Here is a 21379-nt window from a genome sequence, read left to right as displayed (position 1 = left end):
AAAGAATCTATTAGAATCTGCGCTATTAAACAGGCCATCCGCTCTGAATTATCATTCACAACCTCGAAGAAACTTCCAATAGACACACTGTTTTTACAATTTTGAAATACTTTTCGCGTTTTCCGTTAAAAATTATCTGAGATTATTATGTAATCGACCCGAAGTAAACTGGTGACAATGCTGTTAGAAGACTGCGATCAAGAACGTCATCGTTATCCGCTATATCTCAAATCACCCATATTTCCAGCCCATTGGTTAGCATATAAATATGACAAGTATTAATTTTTATGTGTGTATTTTGTATTTCCAGGCAAGGCGCTCCTCTTGCAAGTCCAGACGACACTTTGGGGATCTCTAACAAGTCATATGTGTAAACAATCAGGATAGGACAAAGATCGTAACGGCCTAGTCATGCTGTAGGGTCCGATCTCTTGTACTTTTTTACATAGTCATTGTTATTCCGGTCATTTTTGCGTGTCGCGGCCATTTTTGCGTGACGCGCCTATTTTCGCGTGACGCGCCCATGTTCGCGAGACGCGGCCCATATGGTATTAGAAGTAAGGCAAAACCAAATGCACAAAATAAATCGCCATCAGCATCAATGTCGGGTGTGTAGCGGCGTCAGCTCCGCGTGGCGGAGAGATCCGGGAAACTTTGATGAAGTACTCACAAATTCCACAAGGCTAGGGTTTTATTGCGTGTAAGAACTTGGTAAGCTTTACAGCGAGTTTGGCCTAGGGCGGCGCTAACTTAAACCCGTGTGAACCCGTCGAATTTCTGTGAGCCTTAGGGGCTTTACAAGTTTGCTGCATTTATAAAGCTAAGGTCACGTGATCGCTAGCGTTACATTGATTGGTGACGTAATGAGATGACTAAAAATAACTAAGGGGTTATCCATGGCATGCGGATGCCGTTACACTGCTTCCCTAAATGTGCCTACATTTATTAAGAAAATAAAGTATAAATTGCATAAAAGATGTTTATATTCTAAGCATTGAATTGCGATGCTAGCTGATTGCTTATTTTTGTTTAATTAATAATGATAAGGAAATTATGATTTGTTGATTGAAAATTACTAATTGATAGCCTAAATTTGATTTATGGTTGTTTGCTTGTTATAAATGAAGCTGGTATATTTTAGCTATATAAGAATTACTGAGAATGTCCTTTATATCTTGAAATTTGGAAAGTGTTCATTGTGTCTTGGACTAAGCTGACTAATCTTCCCTTGCTAATAGCATGATAAGCTTGTGGACGGGACGCTCGAAGCACTTGTGTTGTCCGTCCTTAGCAGTAGTCACGTGATGATCTTTTGGTAGGATAAGAGGGTGCTTTAGTTGGTATTCTTCTTCAGCATTTCTAAGACGACCACCAACTCGTAGTAGACCTTCGTCGTCTATGAACGGGTCTAGCTTGTAGATATTGCTGGTGGCTTTGATGATGTTGTTGCGATCGCGCGCGCTTTTGCGATCTTCGAACTTGCTATTGTTTCCTTTCATTCTTTGCAGTGTATCTATTTCGTTCTCAAAAGTGGTGGCTTGTGCAGTCTTGAATAGACACTTCTCTGCTTCCCATAGCTCCTTTACTGTAGACGCGCCATTTGTCGGTCGCCAGTTGTGTGTCTTGTTTGGGCGTAGTCTCTCTATCATCCGTTGGATGCGAACGATTGCGTGCTTGAGGCGCAGTAGAGAAGACGAGTGTGAGAAGTGCTTCGTATCTAAGTACTGTGTACGCATAGTGGTACTAGTTGAGAGGACAGAGGCTTCTTTGCGTAACTCAGCATCGTCTGGATCTAGCTGAGATGACGGCTTCTGGTTGCTTGGTGTGGGGTTCTCGTAAAGGAACTGTGGTCCGCTGAACCAACGCTTATTTTCGATAAGTTGTGCGGCTGTCATTCCTCTAGATGCTTCATCTGCTGGGTTTTCTTTTCCTGGCACGTGGTACCATTGTTCTGGCTCGCTTTGATCTCTGATGTGCTGCACACGATTGCCGACATACACATGGAAACGGCGAGCGTCGTTGTTAAGGTAGCCTAGGACTATTTCCGAGTCGGTGTAATAGAGGCGCTGTGGTGTGGGTTGTAGGTCTAGCTCAAGCTCGACCATGCTTGAAACGTTCACGGATATTACTGCTGCCGTGAGTTCCAGCCGGGGTATTGTGATTTGTTTGAGGGGTGCCACTCGAGACTTTGCCATTAGAAAGCTTACGTGGACTTCTCCTTTCTCGTTAACCATGCGTAGGTATGAGACTTGTCCGATTCCGTTGTGGCAAGCATCTGAGAAGTTGCAGACTTGAGTAGAAGTCAGAGTGCCAAAGTTAGGAGGCTTGAGACATCGGGGGAACTTGAGGTTCTCGAGAAGCGGTAACTCTGTGCGCCATTTTTCCCAGCGTGGTCGGATGTCTTCGGGGAGGGGCTCGTCCCAGTCTGTATGGGTACTGCAGAGCTCCTGTAGAATCTGTTTCCCGGTAAGGATGACGGGGGACACGGCTCCTAAGGGGTCGTACACTGAACTGACGGTGGAGAGTATACCGCGTCTTGTAAGAGGCTTGTCTCTTAGCTCGATACGAAATCCTAGTGTATCCGACTCTATACACCAGTAAGTACCGAGCGATCTTTGGACTGGTAGGCTGTCGTGGTTGAGGTCTAGGTCTTTGAGGTCTTTGGCTCGATCCTCAGGGTGTAGTGCTTCTAAAACTTCCTTACTGTTGCTGGCAAATTTATGGAGTCGCAGGTTCGCGTCCGCGCACATTGCTTGTGTGGCTTTGATAGTGCGCACGGCCTGTTCTGTTGTGGGAAGGGACTTGAGACCATCGTCCACGTAGAAGTTTCGGCGTACGAACTCTGCTGCGTCATCTCCGTGCTTTTCTCTGCCTGTTTCTGCAGTCTGGTGAAGACAGTAGTTTGCGACCGCGGGCGACGATGCTGCGCCGAACAGGTGCACGTCCATGCGGAACTCTACTATTGGCTTGGTTAAGTCGCTGTCTTCGAACCACAGGAAGCGCAGGAAATCTCTGTGCTCCGGATTAACATAGAAACTGTGGAACATTTGCTCGATGTCACAGGTAAAGGCTACTTCTTCTTTTCGGAAGCGCATGAGGACGCCGATGAGTGAGTTCAGCTGGTCGGGTCCTTGTAATAAGTTCTTGTTTAGGGACTCGTTCTCGTATACTGAACTGCAGTCGAACACCACGCGGAGGTCTTTCTTGCGAGGGTGCTGTACATTGAAGTGGGGGAGAAACCACACTTTGCCAGGGGATGTACGCAACTGGTCGACGGGGACTCGGCTTGCGTGACCACGGTCAATAACCTTTTTCATGAAGGCGATGTAATCGTTTCTAAGCTTGTCATTACCAAGAAGTTTCCGTTTGAGTGAGAGGAGCCTGTGTAGACAGTGCTTCTTGTTGTCTGGTAGGTGTACCTCGTTTGCTCTGAATGGTAGGGGTGCCTCCCAGTTTCCATTCTCGTTCTTGTGTAGACCTATCTCCATTATATTGTTAAACTGTATGTCCTCTCTTGATTCTGTTTTTCCTTGTCTTTGTTTACTTCGGTCGTGGTGGAGTTCTGTGTAGTCAAGCTCCATCATTTGGCGTATTTGCTGCGGGCTTGTCATGTCTTTGGATGGTGTCGTGCGGACGAAGGGCGGCTGTACGGTAGTATGGCTTGAAGCGTTGTGCTCGAGTAGGACTTCTCTCTCTACCGTCACACAATTCACACGAGCTGTCACGTCATCATCTCTGTCTTTGCACACTCGACCGATTACCGTCCAACCAAACTTGTACTTCTCGGCCCATGGCTCTTCAGGGCTTCCTGCTATCACTTCAGTTGGTTGGAAGGCCGCCGGGACGTTTCGACCGATGAGTAGTCCGATTTCTATGTCCGGTCTGTATGCGATCTGGTCTACGATGGGTGCGAGGTGGGTCCACTGCTTCGCTACTTCGGGACTAGCGATATCGCTTTGTGCGGCGGGGATGTACTCGCGTGTGTATGCATACGGAATCCTGACGTGCGCGTGTTCGTTTTTGATATCTTGAATTCGTAGACCAGTTATCTTTTTTGTACGAATTGTGTTGAAGCCGATTATAGTATTGACCTTTAGGTCGAGCTCCGGTGCTGTTATTCCTAGCAATCTTGATAGACTATCCGTGATGAATACGTCTGTCGATTGATCATCGAGGACGGCGTATGTGAGCTGTTTTTTGTGTGGCTGTGACTCATGTGTGAGGTTGACAAGGACTATTCGGGCGCACGACCTACCGGTCCCCTCCCCTCCGCAGACTTGTGTGCATGTTGCTGATGCTTCTGGGGGGCTAGGGGGTGCAGGTTTAGCGGGGGCGCTTCTGTCTTCGTGAAGCAAAGTTAGGTGGTTCTTGTTGCAGGCCTCGCATCGGGGAGGAGTTTCTTCACAGTCTTTACGAAAGTGTTTTCCTGTGCATTTAAAACATAGCCCATTTGATTTTAGGAACTCTAGCCTTTCTTCATATAGGAGTTCTTTGAACCTTTTACATTCAGTTAGGTTGTGCGACGCTGCGTTGTTATGGTACGGGCAGACCTTTTTTTCTGTGTGTTTAACCAATGCTTCCTTCTTTTGGGCCTCGGTTTTAGTTAGGAGTACATTGTGAATGCGCTCTTGTGGCTTGCGGTGCGTTTGTATGGGAGTTGGAGTGCTAGAGTGCTTGGTCGGTGTGAGTTGAGGAATGTTCATTCGCTCGGCGTGAAAACATACTTCTGTGACGAGATCACTAAAGCTAGGAAACGCGCTGTACCCCCTTTCCTGTTGTAGTGCTTGCACTTTGATTGACCATTTTGTCGCGAACCATCCCGGGAGTTTTTCTACTAGGGACTGTATTTTTGAAGGGAACTCATAAATCTTAAGGGCTGACATGTGCGCGCTGGCAACTTGCACTTGATACAGAAAGTCACTAAATTCGCGTAGCCCCTTTCCATCGTTAGGCGCTATCTTTGGCCAATTTGTTAGTTTTGTTTCAAATTCTGTCGCTATTATATCTGGGCGTCCGAAGCGGTTTCTCAGCTTATTTCTAGCTTCACGGTAGGCAGTGTCGGGATCTGCGCCAACCATGTACTGTAATTGCTCTACTACTACTTTAGCCTTGCCGCCGAGATGTTGATACAATAAATAAAGCTTTTGCTGCGCGCTCACCGGGGCAGTGTCTATTAATGCATCAAACGCTGTTTCCCAGATAAAGAATTTCGTGTGGGGCCCTTCCCCGGTGAAGATGTCTGGCTTAGCTTGCGGCAAGCGCTGGAGTTGTGTGACTTTAGCAAGGGCTTCGGCTATTTGTTTGACGCTATCTGTCTGCAAGGGCTGTTGGTAGGACTGTGTGACGCTTTGATTCGGTATCCCATTGTAATGGCGTGACGGGTCAGATGACTGCACATTTTGGTTGTGTGACATTGGCTGTGCATTTTGAATTTCCTGATAGACAGTGGAGCTTTTCGGCGTAAACTCTTGTGCGTTGTGCCAAGCGGTAAGTGTTGATGGCGGGTTTGTTTGGGATTGGCTGATGAAGGGACGATTCTCAGGTACTTGAGTGGTCTGAAAGGTCACGAACGTGTTGGCGGTAAGGGGTCGCTGCGGTTTAGTGTATACGAGAGAACTTTCGGTGTTAGGAAAGTTAAAGGGAGATAAGCAACTTTGGATCGGATCTGTGATAACAGGTTTGGTTGTTTGTGCCTCGGACAGGAAACGGCTTATTAAATTCTCTTTCTCGATAGGCAGTTCAAACTCTTCTAGCGAGATCGCTTCTTTATAAACGGCCTCTTCGGCTTTTGTTGCATTTAATTCTTGTTGCAGTTTAAGATTTGCTAGTTTTTGTTCCTGTTCCAAGATTGAATTATTAAATTTGATCTTTTCTTCTAAGGCAGCACGCTTTGCTCGCACGTCTATTAAAGTATCTCTTGCGGATTTCGAGCTTTTTGATGATCTCCGTGAAGAGTGTGACGCAGAGGAAATTACTGACATTTTGTCAGCTTGGTACTCGAGAGTTGTTATCTTCTCATGGGCTATTTTCTTAGCCTCATTAATCGACTGATGGATATCTAACTGTGAATCGGCCACTTCTTGTGAATCTGGCGTTTCTTTTATGAGATCGTAGAAGTCGTTTAATTTCGTTGTTGCGCTTTCTGCTAGGGCATTGCAATGACTAAGTTCTTTCAATATTTGGTCTTTATTATTTGATGAGCTTAAATGTGCCAGGAAATCGGATATGACTTGCCGGAAATGGTCGGTCGCGGCTTTTGCGGTTTTTGCTTTAAGTTCCTTTGCGTACTCTAAACCCTTTTCGGTCATGGTACGTGATCTTAACGTTGTAGTTTCGGGCTCTACCGACTGATGGGGAATTATATTTTCTGAAAAACTCTCAATGTTCTCGGGGATATTTTCGCTGATTGGGGCGGGCGCATTGGGGCGTTCGGCCATTCTTAAATTCTTATTGTAGATGGTCGCGGCGAGCGGCAAGATGATAAGTCACACAAAGTTTTTTTATTTTTTTTGTATTAACGAACAGACGACGTAGAATAATGGCAATATACTGAAGAAACCAGTAGATGATTAATCAGTTTGTGAATTCTAATTGAGAATGACTTCAAAATTTTCTGTCTTCATGTGGTTTGAAACTTTTGACTTTTGTGTAATGCAGAGAGCATTCCTTTGTTGTGAAATCTCTGCGTATCCGGTTGTAGTTGAACCAAATTTTCGAAATTAGTAGAAAAAGTGGAACGGACTTACGGTTTTCGGATGGGCGGTTCGGGTCTAGGGGTCGGCGGACTTGACTGGCCTTTTCTCCTTTGATGGGCTTAGAGCTTCAGGGAAGCTTGACTTGGACTTGACTTGACTGAGGACTTGCTTGAATCGGCAGGGATTCAGCTTTCCAACAGAAATTCGACTGTAGCGGCGTCAGCTCCGCGTGGCGGAGAGATCCGGGAAACTTTGATGAAGTACTCACAAATTCCACAAGGCTAGGGTTTTATTGCGTGTAAGAACTTGGTAAGCTTTACAGCGAGTTTGGCCTAGGGCGGCGCTAACTTAAACCCGTGTGAACCCGTCGAATTTCTGTGAGCCTTAGGGGCTTTACAAGTTTGCTGCATTTATAAAGCTAAGGTCACGTGATCGCTAGCGTTACATTGATTGGTGACGTAATGAGATGACTAAAAATAACTAAGGGGTTATCCATGGCATGCGGATGCCGTTACAGGGTGGAACTCCAATAACTCGAACTGCCCGTAACTCTAACTAGCTTTGGATTTCCTAGATACTATTTTGTGTAATTTCTACAAGGATAAATCGAGCAGTTTTTCTTTCTTTCTTTTCTTTTAAAAATAGTCGATGTCAACTCCTGGAAAGGATTGCGCGTAAACACTTTCGTAAAATGTTATACTTCTCAGCAACCTCCAAGCGCGTGCGTCGATTATGCACATTTCAGACACGCCCCAGAAATGTACAGAAATGCTTGAGAAAGAGATTCCTATAGGAAGCAAAATGTATCTAAACTACCAAACAAATGATACGTTTTTAATTAATCCTTTATACAAAATCGGTGTCAGACAGCTCCAGCCAAGTGTTTTCTGTCCGTCTTTGTTTTGGCTTTTATTATGCTACGCCGCTGTGTATGTGTAAAGGCTGTTTAAAGAGATGGCTTTGTAAACTTGCACTTTTTATGTGTACTAGAACCGAAGCAAATCTTATACTCTGTATTCACTTTATTACCCTCATTAAATCATTGATAAGCAGATAAAACCCGAGGTATTCGTAAAGTTGTCGGTCTGGTGGTCAGCGGGGCTGTAAAGTACACAAGGAGACGGTTATGTAAGTACGGGTATGTAAGTACACAAGGAGACGGTTATGAAAAATTTCAGTGCTCGGTTTGCGGGAAAAGCTGGTTCTTTCTGTTCCTTTCATTCATATGCGACAATTCCTGATATCTGATTTCATTCATATGCGACAATTTTTGATATCTGATTTCATTCATATGCGACAATTCCTGATATCTGAACTATTTGAATTAAGAAAAACCCGCTAGTACCGGCTCAGAAGGCTTTGAATATTTGTATTAAAATGTTCTGCAATGAAATATGAAACCTTTTGAAATAATTCCACTGGATTACGAACAGAGGGCAGGATCAATCACTGGGATGCAAATGTAACAAGAGGTGTGCTTGCAAATCTACTTATGTGACGTCTTCTTGCTTCACAAACAAACAAATAAAGTTCTTCAGCATAGTAAAAAAGACCAAAGCACGTTCCTCACAGACAGCCTTTAATTGGGACCAGAAATACTCTTAACGCTATCTGTGAATCTATCTCGGAATTATCCCTGAGCTTTATTGCGGAGATGAAGCTATCACAAGAAACGAAGCTAAAATATAACTACAAAAAGAGCTGAATTACGTCAGCCATTATCAGATTAGATCACGTGCTCCTGTGGAAGTGTTGCCATGAGTGCATGGCGTAAGCGTGACGTAGGAGGGAAACTAATAAATACATCGGGACATTGCTGAACAATGCGCTCCTAACAACTACATCGGGACAATCTGAACAATGCGCTCATAACAACTACATCGCGACAATCTGAACAATGCGCTCCTTACAACTACATCGGGACAATCTGAACAATGCGCTCCTAACAACTACACCGGGACAATCTGAACAATGCGCTCCTAACAACTACACCGGGACAATCTGAACAACGCGCTCCTAACAACTACACCGGGACAATCTGAACAATGCGCTCCTAACAACTACATCGGGACAATCTGAATAATGCGCTCCTTACAACTACATCGGAACAATCTGAACAATGCGCTCCTAACAACTACACCGGGACAAGCTTAACAATGCGCTCCTAACAACTACATCGGGACAATCTGAACAATGCGCTCCTAACAACTACATCGGGACAATCTGAACAATGCGCTTCTAGCAACTACATCGGGACAATCTGAACAATGCGCTTCTAGCAACTACATCGGGACATGCTGAACAATGCGCTCCTAGCAACTACATCGGGACAATCTGAACAATGCGCTCCTAGCAACTACACCGGGACAATCTGAACAATGCTCTCCTAACAAATACACCGGGACAATCTGAACAATGCGCTCCTAAGGACTACATCGGGACAATCTGAACAATGCGCTCCTAAGGACTACATCGGGACAATCTGAACAATGCGCTCCTAAGGACTACACCGGGACAATCTGAACAATGCGCTCCTAACAACTACACCGGCCACAATCTGAACAATGCGCTCCTAAGGACTACACCGGGACAATCTGAACAATGCGCTCCTTACAACTACACCGGGACAATCTGAACAATGCGCTCCTAACAACTACATCGGGACAATCTGAACAATGCGCTCCTAGCAACTACACCGGGACAATCTGAACAATGCGCTCCTAACAAATACACCGGGACAATCTGAACAATGCGCTCCTAAGGACTACATCGGGACAATCTGAACAATGCGCTCCTAAGGACTACACCGGGACAATCTGAACAATGCGCTCCTAAGGACTACACCGGGACAATCTGAACAATGCGCTCCTAACAACTACACCGGCCACAATCTGAACAATGCGCTCCTAAGGACTACACCGGGACAATCTGAACAATGCGCTCCTTACAACTACATCGGAACAATCTGAACAATGCGCTCCTAGCAACTACACCGGCCACAATCTGAACAATGCGCTCCTAACAAATACACCGGGACGATCTGAACAATGCGCTCCTAACAAATACACCGGGACAATCTGAACAATGCGCTCCTAACAAATACACCGGGACAATCTGAACAATGCGCTCCTAGCAACTACACCGGCCACAATCTGAACAATGCGCTCCTAACAACTACACCGGGACAATCTGAACAATTCGCTCCTAACAACTACACCGGGACAATCTGAACAATGCGCTCCTAACAAATACATCGGGACAATCTGAACAATGCGCTCCTAACAACTACACCGGGACAATCTGAACAATGCGCTCCTAAGGACTACATCGGGACAATCTGAACAATGCGCTCCTAGCAACTACACCGGGACGATCTGAACAATGCGCTCCTAACAAATACACCGGGACAATCTGAACAATGCGCTCCTAACAAATACACCGGGACAATCTGAACAATGCGCTCCTAGCAACTACACCGGGACAATCTGAACAATGCGCTCCTAGCAACTACACCGGCCACAATCTGAACAATGCGCTCCTAACAACTACACCGGGACAATCTGAACAATTCGCTCCTAACAAATACACCGGGACAATCTGAACAATGCGCTCCTAACAAATACACCGGGACAATCTGAACAATGCGCTCCTAGCAACTACACCGGGACAATCTGAACAATGCGCTCCTAGCAACTACACCGGCCACAATCTGAACAATGCGCTCCTAACAACTACACCGGGACAATCTGAACAATTCGCTCCTAACAAATACACCGGGACAATCTGAACAATGCGCTCCTAACAACTACATCGTGACAATCTGAACAATGCGCTCCTAAGGTGCGAGACGTGGGTAGAGCTATACTTGCGTTGACGCAGATGGCCCTTTTAGGATAATAAGGAAATGCGATACAAAGACGTCACCACACTCGATAAGGACCGCTCTAACTTGCGATTTCTATTCTGGTGTCTATTCGCGATGTAAACGGTCATGAAAGCGACCAAGATGGATAGTTCCTTTCGGTTGGTTGAACGGGTTGTTTACCTCTTGAAAAAATGACCAAGTGTATCAAGTGTCCCCGTCCACCTCAAATAAACGGTTGTAATTTTGCTTAGTGTTCCTGTAAGTTTATGAGAAACACTACGAAAGGAGTGGATAAGCCAATTACTATTACTACTATTATTCTAATTATTGCTAATAAGGGTCCTCAGATGGGTTTTATTTATAAAATTACTTATGGAGATAGAAACGCACCTTAAGCAAACAAAAGTACCAATCAGGGCGTGCATACTATTCTACTTTTTGTCCAAGAGCCAATCACAGCACTTGTACTATTGATGTTTTGTTCAACAGGTGATAACTTCATGGATGCGTTCCTTGAAACACGTAAATGTTTAGTTGTTCTTTACAACTGGTTTTGAACCGACTCGAACGCGTCCATGTCACACCTCTACGACTTAATCAGTGAGACTTGATCCGCAACCGCCTTTGAAACAATAAGCCCGTTTAGCCCATATTATACGGGGCTGAGAGTCACTTGAAGGAAAAGATTTCACTTTACACGAATTAGGACAGATTTATCGTGGGGTCAATAGTATTGGGATCGTGAGAATAAAATTTATTCGAAATGATTAAAACTGCTTTCAAATATACCTATAAAAGCGATGAAAAAGGCCCGATTCTTGATTGTAAATCGCACATGTACGTTATTCAAGGCAAATTTGGGGAAAAAACGATATATCGAAACCAAGAAATATAACCATGTCATACGAAGAGAATTTGTAAGGGAATCGTTTACAGCGCGTCAGTAAGCCTAGTGGAGTTTTCTTCCGATGGCTCTATTGTGAGTCTTGGCTTGTTTGGCAAAATGTTTCCAGTCTGGTTAATAACACAGAAAAATTAGAAGGTCTTTATCTGTTATCTGTCAAACTTGCAAATATATGACAGGTTAAATGTCGCATTGCCGGTGTCCATACACTCACTTTGTTACACTCGCTCGTAGCGCGTTGGACGCGACAAACTATAAAACATCTCGAAGATTTGCGGCTAAAAATTGGTCCATCCTACACCACATACGATAAAATATCGATGTCAAAAACAAAGAGCGTTTATAAGAAAAGAGCTTAAGACAGTTGCCTTCTCCAGACAAATCTCCAGAACTAGTCCAAAAGGTGATTTCGCTTTTACTTCGAATGTCCCAAAAGCTGTTTTGGCGATGTCGGCTTTTCTTATTAACAAAATACATTAATTTTTTAAATAACAAAGTACCCAAAACCAATTGAGTTTAAAACTAATCCACAGAATAACTGAGTGTCAAACGAAAAAGTATCAACCTATTTTCCTCGACACTCTAAGAAATAGTAAAAGAATCTGCGTGGAAGCAAAATGCCCGTAAGGCGAAGGATGGTAAATGACGACTAATCATTGTGGTGAAAACTATATGAGTAAATATGATGAACTTGACCATTATACAATATGAAAGAAACTTTGGAGACAAGAAACTCGGAAAAGGTTTTTAAAAAATATATGGCAATACTCGAACAAAACACAGATATAGACGCACACAAATAGACGCTAACAAATATAGACGGTATGTTACCCGCCTCTGCTAAACATATAAGAATGAACGGTTTTAACCAAAAGTAAGCACACTAGAGTATTCTTAGAATTAATACTGAAAGACAAGTCTCTTTTGACCGATGATTCACCCACGTACGAAAAGTGGATCGCATATAAACACAATTACCGTACTATAGACTAATGCTATATCGAAATTTATTGTCTTTTAATATGGTTTCACAGGTCGCGCAATTATGTCACCGAAGGTCTAAGTGTGAGTGTTTTGAGTTCGGCCACTCTTTCGAAAATGAAATTTCACGATGAGAAACAGCGCAAAGACGAAAATTAAAAAGCGCGCGTTCTTCTATGCAATATATTGCACCGCAAGATAACAGATGCAGAAGAATCGGTCCCTGCACGTATTATCCACATATCTTTACAATCATCCCAATAGTCATCGGCGAAAGGGAAATCATATCATGGCGATCGCCGGAATGCTGTGGGCTGTCTACACTGTAATGAACAGCTCGCCATCACCGAGCGCGATAAAGCACATTCATTATTATGTGCAACGCTTATCTGAGCGAGGACGATAACAAAATGGTACCTTAGGCTGAAGCGCGCAAGGGGGAAATACGGCGCAACCCATTAATCGCAACGACGCATTGTTGATTTCATATGAAAACTACAAACTATGCGCGAGAATTTTACTGACAGACATTTACTCCGGGGAGAAAGTTACTATTATTTGCACGTTTTTGTCCTCAAAAGAGTTCTTTAATTTACGAAAGGAGATTGGTTGAGGGATAATCTGGGATAAAATCAGTATAGGAGGTCTTTATCTTCCGCCAAAGTGAAACATAGGAACGGCTGGAAATTTCGCGGGGTAATGTTGATGCATGCCATGGGTGACGGCAATGTTTTGGTTTCGCTAAGCACCTCCAGGGCAACAAGCGCGGAAACATATTAAATATTTTACGAACTAGAAAAAAGAAAAGTTAATTGGCGAAGAAAACTTTTTAAGGGAAATTAATTGGACGTACCTTAGGAAAGAAACTCCGCTTCAACCAGTAGTAGTAAAATATTAAAAAAAAATACAAAAAATATATATAATAAAAGTGAACAAATGGTCATATTTTGGCCTAAGAACACTTTATAAGAGTGTTTGACTTCTTTAAATATACTATAAAATATTCATTTCCAGGATTTTCTATTGATGCATACGCGAAAGATGTTTTTGTTTCTCATATTTGATTCAAAGATACATGACATAAATGAGTCTTAGCTGTGGTTCTAACGTTAGGATATAAGGGAAATTTTCTGCCATTTTTTTCTAGTATCGAGTCATCACATTCTTATAGAATTTTACTTACTATGTCGAATGTAATTAGTTTTACTCGATTTCGTTTCCTTGTTGCCTATGGCATATACATAGCTACACAAATAGTGTTTCTAAGGAATAATAACAACAAAAGCATGTATTAATAAAAACACTCACAGTCCCTTCTTAACGAGAAACCGAACTAAAAATTCTAAAATATTTCTTAATTATACGACACACACTAACTTGACCCCCATAAAAACAGTTTATTTTGTGGAGGCGTGACTTCTTTAAAGCTAATTGATTTTTTTCCCATTCTGAAATATTAACGACGTGATTCTTATTTTAATTCAGATCGACATCAAATTTAAATTCAGCTCTAACTGTGTTAGCGAAATCACCTTTTTGAAAGTGTTGGACAAAAGCATTTGGCGCATCTTTTGCTATGATTCATTTTGCCTCACACGCAAAACCAATAAACAGTGATCTGCGCCCGACGAGAACAGCGAAGCTCTCTGATCCAAGTTATTTAGTTATGTTGCGGTTAATTTAAAGCCACACACAAAATAATCCCATAAACAAATACCCGGGTTTAGGTTTAACAGAGTTTATGAGTTGAGAATAGTTATTTGCTTATTAGTTGCCGTGGCCTACGCGTTTGCACAAATGAAACAAAACTGGAAGAGATAAATATTTTACAATTCGTTCGGCTTGAACAAACACCCATTACCGTGAATGAGACTTAGATTGGAATGAAATAAAATTACTTTACTCTACACTGGCTGTCCCATCGGTACAAAAGCCTTTTGATGTCGTGAGAACCCGGCCAGGTGACGAGCCGAGGGAGTAAAAATCAACAAATCCAAGCAATCTATAAGGAAATACCATTGGACGCCGGGATAGCCTCGTTTGGGTTATTTCTGAGTCGGTAGCCAATCACTAACAAGCATTTCACTGTTCGGTGATGTGCCTTTAGTAAGGTAGTGAGCGAATGATATATAAAGCTGCACTAATTCTGTATAAGCTCACTTCGTGCGTAAAGCAAGACAGGGTGGGAAGAAGTGAGGCCTGAATAGCATCAGAATGAATAAGATTTCAGCGCTTCTCTTTCTCGGCTGCGTTGTCGCCATTACATGTAAGTAGTATTTTCCTCCGCATGATATAATGTTATTTTTCTCTGTTCCTATTCCCATCCAATTTGAAGCAATTAATCGCAGGCTAGTATCACCATATCAGCAGCCTCAGAAGGAAGCTAAGATTTCCCGCCTTTTCGTGTTAAGACAAGATAAGATCATTTTTAGTTTCTTGTAAAAAAGATACACAATTTCAAAAAGTTTTGATAATGGAGAACAAGTTTAAAAAATAACTTTTCATTTTTGTATGTTTTGTATTTTTTGTAATAAAAAGTTTGTAGCCAATGTTAGTGTTTAAGTAAAATGCGTGCAGCCTTACCAAAATGTGGCGGACACATGAAAAACACAAACGCGAACACGTAAATATTTAATGATTTTTTCGTATTCAAATCCTAGTTAAGTTTGTAGCAAATTTAAAACTGTAATAAAGCAAAAGGTCACAAAAGTCGAGCTTTTAACTGGCTCTCGACCCCCCTTTTTAAACGGGAAAATAGAAAATTTACTGCGACTTTACTCCTAGACATCTCCTCACATAACGCAACGGACGCAATTCGTAATTTACCCCTTACTGTGGGTGACAAAGAGCAGTTCTTCAGCTTTTGCTTTTGGCTGAAACATTAATATGACCCTTTTTAGGAATATTCCCTTTGATAGGGAATACTGGTATTATTCATACAGGGGAATCAAGCACAGACTGCTGCTGGTTGAAACCCTAGCAAAACGTTAAAGGTGTGGTGAAGTAAAATATTTGCCTTTGTGTTTTTTTACAGGGGCATTCCCAAGAGAAGAAACAAGTAAGTTTAAATCTAAAATGAAAAAAGAGAACAACGTTTGCATCAATTCTCAGGCACAAAAACAACAAAAACGTTTTCCGCAGATATTTTCAATATATAGGTATATATAAGGTATTTCATTACTCAGGAACATCAAATGAAAAAAAACAAAAATATGCATCTACGTTTGCATTTATCGACACCCTGAAGGCAACCAATTTTTCTCACATATTTTAAGACGATTCATTTTAAAGAAAAAAGAAGCTAATAGATGAAATGCGATAGGTGTTGATACCGAATATTTCATTGGATGTAAAAATGTTCGTGGCTAAGGTGAGAAAGAGTGGCTTGGACCGAATCATGAATATTTTTCTCAAAGTATTGATAACGACAAACTCAGCAAATTCTGAAGCTATAGATAGACGTGTGTTTATGTGGGAGCTTGAAAAACTCCCTTAATGAAATGGTGTGGTTACATGAGAAAAATGTGATTAGGAAAAAGGAAAAAAATGTTTCAATCAGAAAACGCAAGGTCAAACAGCAAAAGTGGATCTTATTTTGATTGGCTAATGGTGTTCTAAGGGAATAGAAATAATCGAACGAGAAAACTATATATGATACAAACCTTCGTTCTCAAGACATACAACGGAATTTTTTTTCGTTGGATCCAAACAATAATCAGGTTAATCGGCTCGGGTCTGCGAAGTCCCAATATTTTGATGGAGAACGTTTAGATTAGACAAGCACCATTGCTTAGAATTCTCTAATGAATAATACAGGAATTGAGATTAAAACCAAATGAGAAATCTGTTTTAAGATGAAAGTGATACAAGATAAAGAAAATAAATTTGATTAGATAACTCAACATTTTTAACGCTAAAAACTACCATGGCGCGATCTATTGAAAATATTAGTGAAAAAAATTATTAGTGGAAATATATTGCAAAAATGTTCTTTACACAGTTGATTTATGAAAGTTGATTTATACAGGCGATGAGTGATAGTTTAAGCCATCGTTTTATTTTTACATATTTTAAAAACTGCTGAGGCTAGCCTTAGGAAGCCACTCTTTTAAAAAACCCTCGATTGCATGTTATTAAATGTTAAAAAAAGGGAACGCTTAAAAAAATCAGGGTTGCTTTAAAGGTGATCAAAATGTTTACCTTTTTCTATTTTCATTTTTTTTTTCTTCCCTAGCCCGGAAGGTTGGTATAAGCAGATCTTAGAAGCGATTAATCCACTGAGGCTAGGAGCAAAAATTAGCGCAAAACTCAGACTTAGCTGATGAAATGATACGAGACGAAAGGGCACCTGGCATGTTTTTGATAAGCAAAAATAAAACATTAATTTTTTGTTATCCATATTCGATTTGTTTGGGATTTTCGGTGCACTTTTAAGAAAATGTTTTCCTAGTTTATAAAAGCAATCCAATGTAATTTACCAAAGTTCAATAGCGCAAACAAAGTCTTAAATCAATTAAATGATATTCATTCGGTGAAAGATTTCTAAGATAATGTACGTAATAACTCATGCAGGCATTATGAAAACATTTGGTATCGGATCTTTTGGGTGTTATACATACCGCAATAACACAGATATTAAAACACATTCTTTTATATAAAAGTTAATGTTAAATTAAAACCATTATATTTATTGCATTTACCGTACTTCCTAACTAACACGGTAGTAATATTGTCGGTCTCTGAGGAAGAACAACTGGATAAGGAGTTAACAGTCTTCCTCGGCAAAGCTAAACTAAGCTTAGAAAACTGTTTGGCAAAACGCTAAACTAAGCTTAGAAAACTGTTCGGCGAAACGCTAAACTAAGCTTGGAAAACTGTTTGGCGAGACGCCATCGGTCTTACAATAGCTAGACAGGTGACAGACGGAGCGAGAACGTTGATCTAAATCTTATAAACTACAAAACAGCCTATGATGTGATGAAAACAATTTCCTGTCCTTTTTAGTCTTTTTTTTCAATTGAGTAGTGAAAGCTCTCGAAGCTAAACAAGGCGAGAATCATAGAATGCTTGAGGGGATATTTTGACAAATATGCAAAAAGAAGTATCTCTTTAAAATACTTTAAAGGCTTTAATAAATAATTATTGGGAATAACTCGTTTTTGCTTTAGGCGTTGACTAGAAATTTCTAAAGAAAATTGGAAGGACGGTAATAATGAAAATTAGAAAAAGTGAGGAATGTGTCGTTAAAATAGGAAATTGCCGATCAATCAATGATTCGATGCTGTTAATATAAGTGGAAAGACGTAAAGCGGATTAGTTTTTGATGGACTGTTTTTTTTTTCAGTTGCTCATTTAGTAAACTACAGAGCTAGGTTAAGTAAGTCCTTAACTTGTCATTTCTATTTACTAAATATTCACTCTTATGAAAATAAAGTCGCATTTTCAGGAAATTAATGTTTGTCTCCAATAACTCAAATTTCTTGCAAAACAGTAACTTAGTAGACATTGCCAAACATAAGCGACGAAAAACACACCTTCTTCTTCCCTCTATATTAGATTGCGTAATAAACCCTGTCTTTCCGCGACGACGCCTTTTTAATGTCCAATCATCGACATAAAAGCACCGACTGAAAACTCTAAAAAATCAAAGTAAGAGGTTTTCTTTCTTTAAACTGAGCGCATATGTGCTACATTTGCAATATAAGCTTAATAGAAAAATAATGCATACCAAACGCTAAACCCCTGAGCATCTAAAGGGATGGCGAGCCGGAATACTTTTCACAGGGTAGTTTCCCTAATATTATAGATGAATGACTTTCGACAGAAAAAAAAACAATATTCTGTACTTGGCTGATACCGATTTCCAATTATAGCTTAATTATTTTAAAAACAGGTAAAGTATAAAAAAGTCAGTTAACAAAATTATAATTCTTAGGCAAAAAGCTATATCGTTGAGAAAAGATCAAAAGTTGGCTCTGTCCAAAAGGATTTGGTGGGGAAATAGTAGAGCAAAAAAAGAAATAAAAAGGCGATAAAAAGTAGGGAAAAATGGAAAATACCACATGCCCATAACATCCACAACCTTAGATGAGAGAGTCGAGTATTTATTGGGTAAATGCTTTCCCAATAAGAAAAGCTTTACTTTTACTAATTGGGCAACCATTATACAATTATGACAATGGGATTTTACCTACCGTTTGGGGGCGGAAAGCTAAGTGGTTTTTCGTTCATTTGCAGTGGCTTCGGAAGGTCCTGAGAACGAAACACGTTAGTAGTCAATTGAAAAAAAAAAGTGCACCTGTGTTTTTCTCTATGTTTTTGGTATACACGCAAATCCTATTAACCGTTTCAGGTATAGAAGACGCCGAAGAGCTTGAGTCAAAATCTTGTTAGTACTATCTTAACATATCTGCATCAAGGAATGTAATGACAATGTTTTTTTTCCTTCTCATCTCTCAAAAAAAAAATTAAATTAAAAATTAAAATTAAATAAATGATAATAAACCTCAAATAACTTTTTTAGTTTTTTTAACTAACTTCAATGAATTCTGAGATATTTGTTTTTCTGTTCAACGATTTTTACCACTGGCCTCAATTATTCTTCAGCGTACCTTTCGAAACGAGAAAAACTGGAGGAAATAACAGGCTTCGCCAAGATGAAAAAACGTTAGTCTCAATAAAAATTTTGCCAAGCACTATACTAAACACAAGCTATAGATATCAAATACTTGCCCATACCAATTTTATCGCTTTTTTTTAAATTTTAGCCTACTCCTCGAGGCGAGAAAAACTGGAAGAAATGAGAGCATTCGACAGGAAACGTTAGTCTTTATCGAGAAAATTCTCACCAGCACTTGTCTAAATCTGTTTCTCAATTTTTACTCTTTGTTTGTATATTTTTGTTTTATTGGAAAAAAATGTGTGAACGTTTTTAAAAATGTTCAAGCACTATGGGTTTTAAAATAATCTGAAATGACTCTAATCCATTTAACCTGATTTTTGTAATAGGACAGACTAAGGAGCAAGTGATTTGTGAGGGGCCAGCCAAGCTTGCATTGGAAAGTTACCACATCGATCTATCCAAGAGCCATCTATGCGGAGAGAACTCAAAGAGATGTATGTATCTCGAAAATAGAATTATGTGAAACCCTGATAACTTCAAGTTCTCTAGAAAATGATTTTATGTAATTTCAACACGATTAAGCTCCTTTACTAACTCAAGCTGACTCTAGTTGCCTAGAGATCAATTTTTAGTAATTTCTACACGAATAAATTGAAGCCCTCACTAACACCAACAGTTTTTCATTTCACTTGAGGGATTCACTTGAGTTTACCTTATGCAATGTGACATTATAAATTATTCCAATGAATATCATGAATTAAACACTAGAGAATCCTGAATAATTCTGCTTTGGTAGTTGGGAGCCTATAAAAAGAAACATTCTCCACCAAATACTTGATTCATGCCTGAAGCATATGAAAACCATTTCTTGGGGGTCAAAATGAGAGAACATAGGCAGCCTGAATAAATACCAGCCTTTCACATTACCATAGCCACTACCACTGCCAATAAAATATGACTCATTAAAACTTGGCTGTTTTAGGGGCAAATGATTTCAAAAGCTTCCTGCGTAAGAGAGGTGAGTACTTGAACTCATCATTACTGTGTACCAATTGCTTTCTATTTGTCTCATGAATTTGCATTTTTATTGTTTTGCAGAGCTTGAGTATCACATGAGCAGCAACTACAGTAAGTAAACGATGGTTTAGATAATACATATAAGTCAATGTCAAAATTTGGTAACCATGCCTACAAATCAGAAGTCACAGGTGCTCTTTTAAAAATGTGTGCACCTGTGGAAATGGATTAAGATGGATATGAATATAGTGTATGCTTCTAACAGCCAAAGGCAAGTTAATAAAATAAAGGCATGGGAGGGGACACATGAGCAGCACCCTACTATTGCATATAGCTCAGCCATAATTTTATTTTAAGCCAATGAACCTTTGGCTTGACCTAGAATGAATATTTTTCATTTGCTTCAATTGCTTCTGGAATGGACACAAATGCACCTTTCTGCTTGGCAGCTGTCATTTTAGAATCAAAATTCATAAATATCAAAACTGTCCATGTCTTGAGAGAATGTTACCAATAATTTGAGAGTGACCACCTCCTCTTGGCTATACAAAGTTGCTAACTGACTCTTCAATATTGCTAATATTTAAAGGATGGAACATTCTGGCTCTTCTAAATTTGCCAATTCTTGGATGGGTGGTCTTTGGCAGCTGAGAGGGGTGTCTCTGGTGGTTAGGGGGTGGGGGGGAGAGCAAGTCCCCTGAACCCAACCCTTGCTACATAGTCTAAGATATAGTATGTTACAGTTGCTAGAAGATGTTTCTATTCTTACCATCCAAAGGACGAAACATGAATGCTTGCTGCAGCCCAGACTGTGACTGGCTTCTGCAGTACCTAGAGGTTGATTCCCAGGTTATCAAGTGTGTCGACAAGAAGTAAAATCAGCCACCTGAGCTTCCAGATCTACAATTAAACACATTAAATCGCCCACCTAGTAATGTTATGTACAATTCAGTGATTGGAAAAAAAATATGGCACAGAACTTCAGAGATATTCGAAATAGCATGGTAACCACAAAAACGTTCTCCTTATAATCCACAGTTAAGGCAAAAAAGTGCAGTTAATGGAAATATAAGCTTTTGATTAAAATTAAGTAACTTGGACATTGAGAATTTAGCACGTGCTCTCGATTTTATAGACCAGGAAATAGAGAATTACTGATTTGTTTTTGCCGTGGATTATGTACGTATTAAGTAGATTCCTGAGGTGAAATGCTTCAGAGATTGTGTACAGAATAAGAAACTAAACACAAATGAATAAGAAATGAAATAAAAAACAGACAATGTCTATTTCATTGA

At 40.5% G+C, this 21379-nt stretch overlaps 3 protein-coding genes and 1 long non-coding RNA gene across 9 annotated transcripts in view; 2 read left to right on the top strand and 2 right to left on the bottom strand.

Annotated features, from left to right (window-relative positions):
- Positions 1-975, top strand: part of LOC5503958 — a 15025-nt gene extending 14050 nt beyond the window's left edge. The window contains exon 9 of the mRNA XM_048726965.1: positions 311-975. Coding sequence (XP_048582922.1) covers positions 311-374 — 64 coding nt within the window. The 3' untranslated portion in view covers positions 375-975. The remainder of the gene's footprint in view (positions 1-310) is intronic.
- The window catches only part of LOC125561941, a 23013-nt gene extending 6750 nt beyond the window's left edge, over positions 1-16263 (bottom strand). Inside the window, exon 1 of the long non-coding RNA XR_007307654.1 lies at positions 16108-16263. This is a non-coding gene — a long non-coding RNA (uncharacterized LOC125561941). The remainder of the gene's footprint in view (positions 1-16107) is intronic.
- On the bottom strand, positions 674-7213 carry LOC116614782. 2 transcript variants are annotated; one of them, XM_048726964.1, is made up of 2 exons: positions 3625-7213; positions 674-2625 (listed from the first exon to the last, which is right to left on the bottom strand). In XM_048726964.1, exons 1-2 carry the CDS (start codon positions 6435-6437, stop codon positions 1218-1220), a joined length of 4221 nt encoding a protein of 1406 aa, XP_048582921.1. In that variant the 5' UTR covers positions 6438-7213; the 3' UTR covers positions 674-1217. The 2 variants fall into 2 exon arrangements, with proteins under 2 accessions (XP_048582921.1, XP_032232082.2); XM_032376191.2 differs by having other exon boundaries at positions 674-7212.
- Positions 14554-21379, top strand: LOC5503952. Of its 5 annotated transcripts, XM_032372197.2 has the most exons (10): positions 14554-14711; positions 15480-15503; positions 18683-18712; positions 18798-18833; positions 19052-19111; positions 19213-19266; positions 19454-19561; positions 20050-20085; positions 20166-20195; positions 20863-21379. In XM_032372197.2, exons 1-10 carry the CDS (start codon positions 14660-14662, stop codon positions 20958-20960), a joined length of 528 nt encoding a protein of 175 aa, XP_032228088.1. In that variant the 5' UTR covers positions 14554-14659; the 3' UTR covers positions 20961-21379. The 5 variants fall into 5 exon arrangements, with proteins under 5 accessions (XP_032228088.1, XP_032228089.1, XP_032228091.1 ...); XM_032372198.2 differs by lacking the exon at positions 18683-18712; XM_032372200.2 differs by lacking the exon at positions 19052-19111.

This window comes from Nematostella vectensis, chromosome 4 (genome assembly GCF_932526225.1).
Source record: "Nematostella vectensis chromosome 4, jaNemVect1.1, whole genome shotgun sequence".
Lineage (NCBI taxonomy): Eukaryota > Metazoa > Cnidaria > Anthozoa > Actiniaria > Edwardsiidae > Nematostella > Nematostella vectensis.
This window is presented reverse-complemented; position numbering and strand designations above follow the sequence as displayed.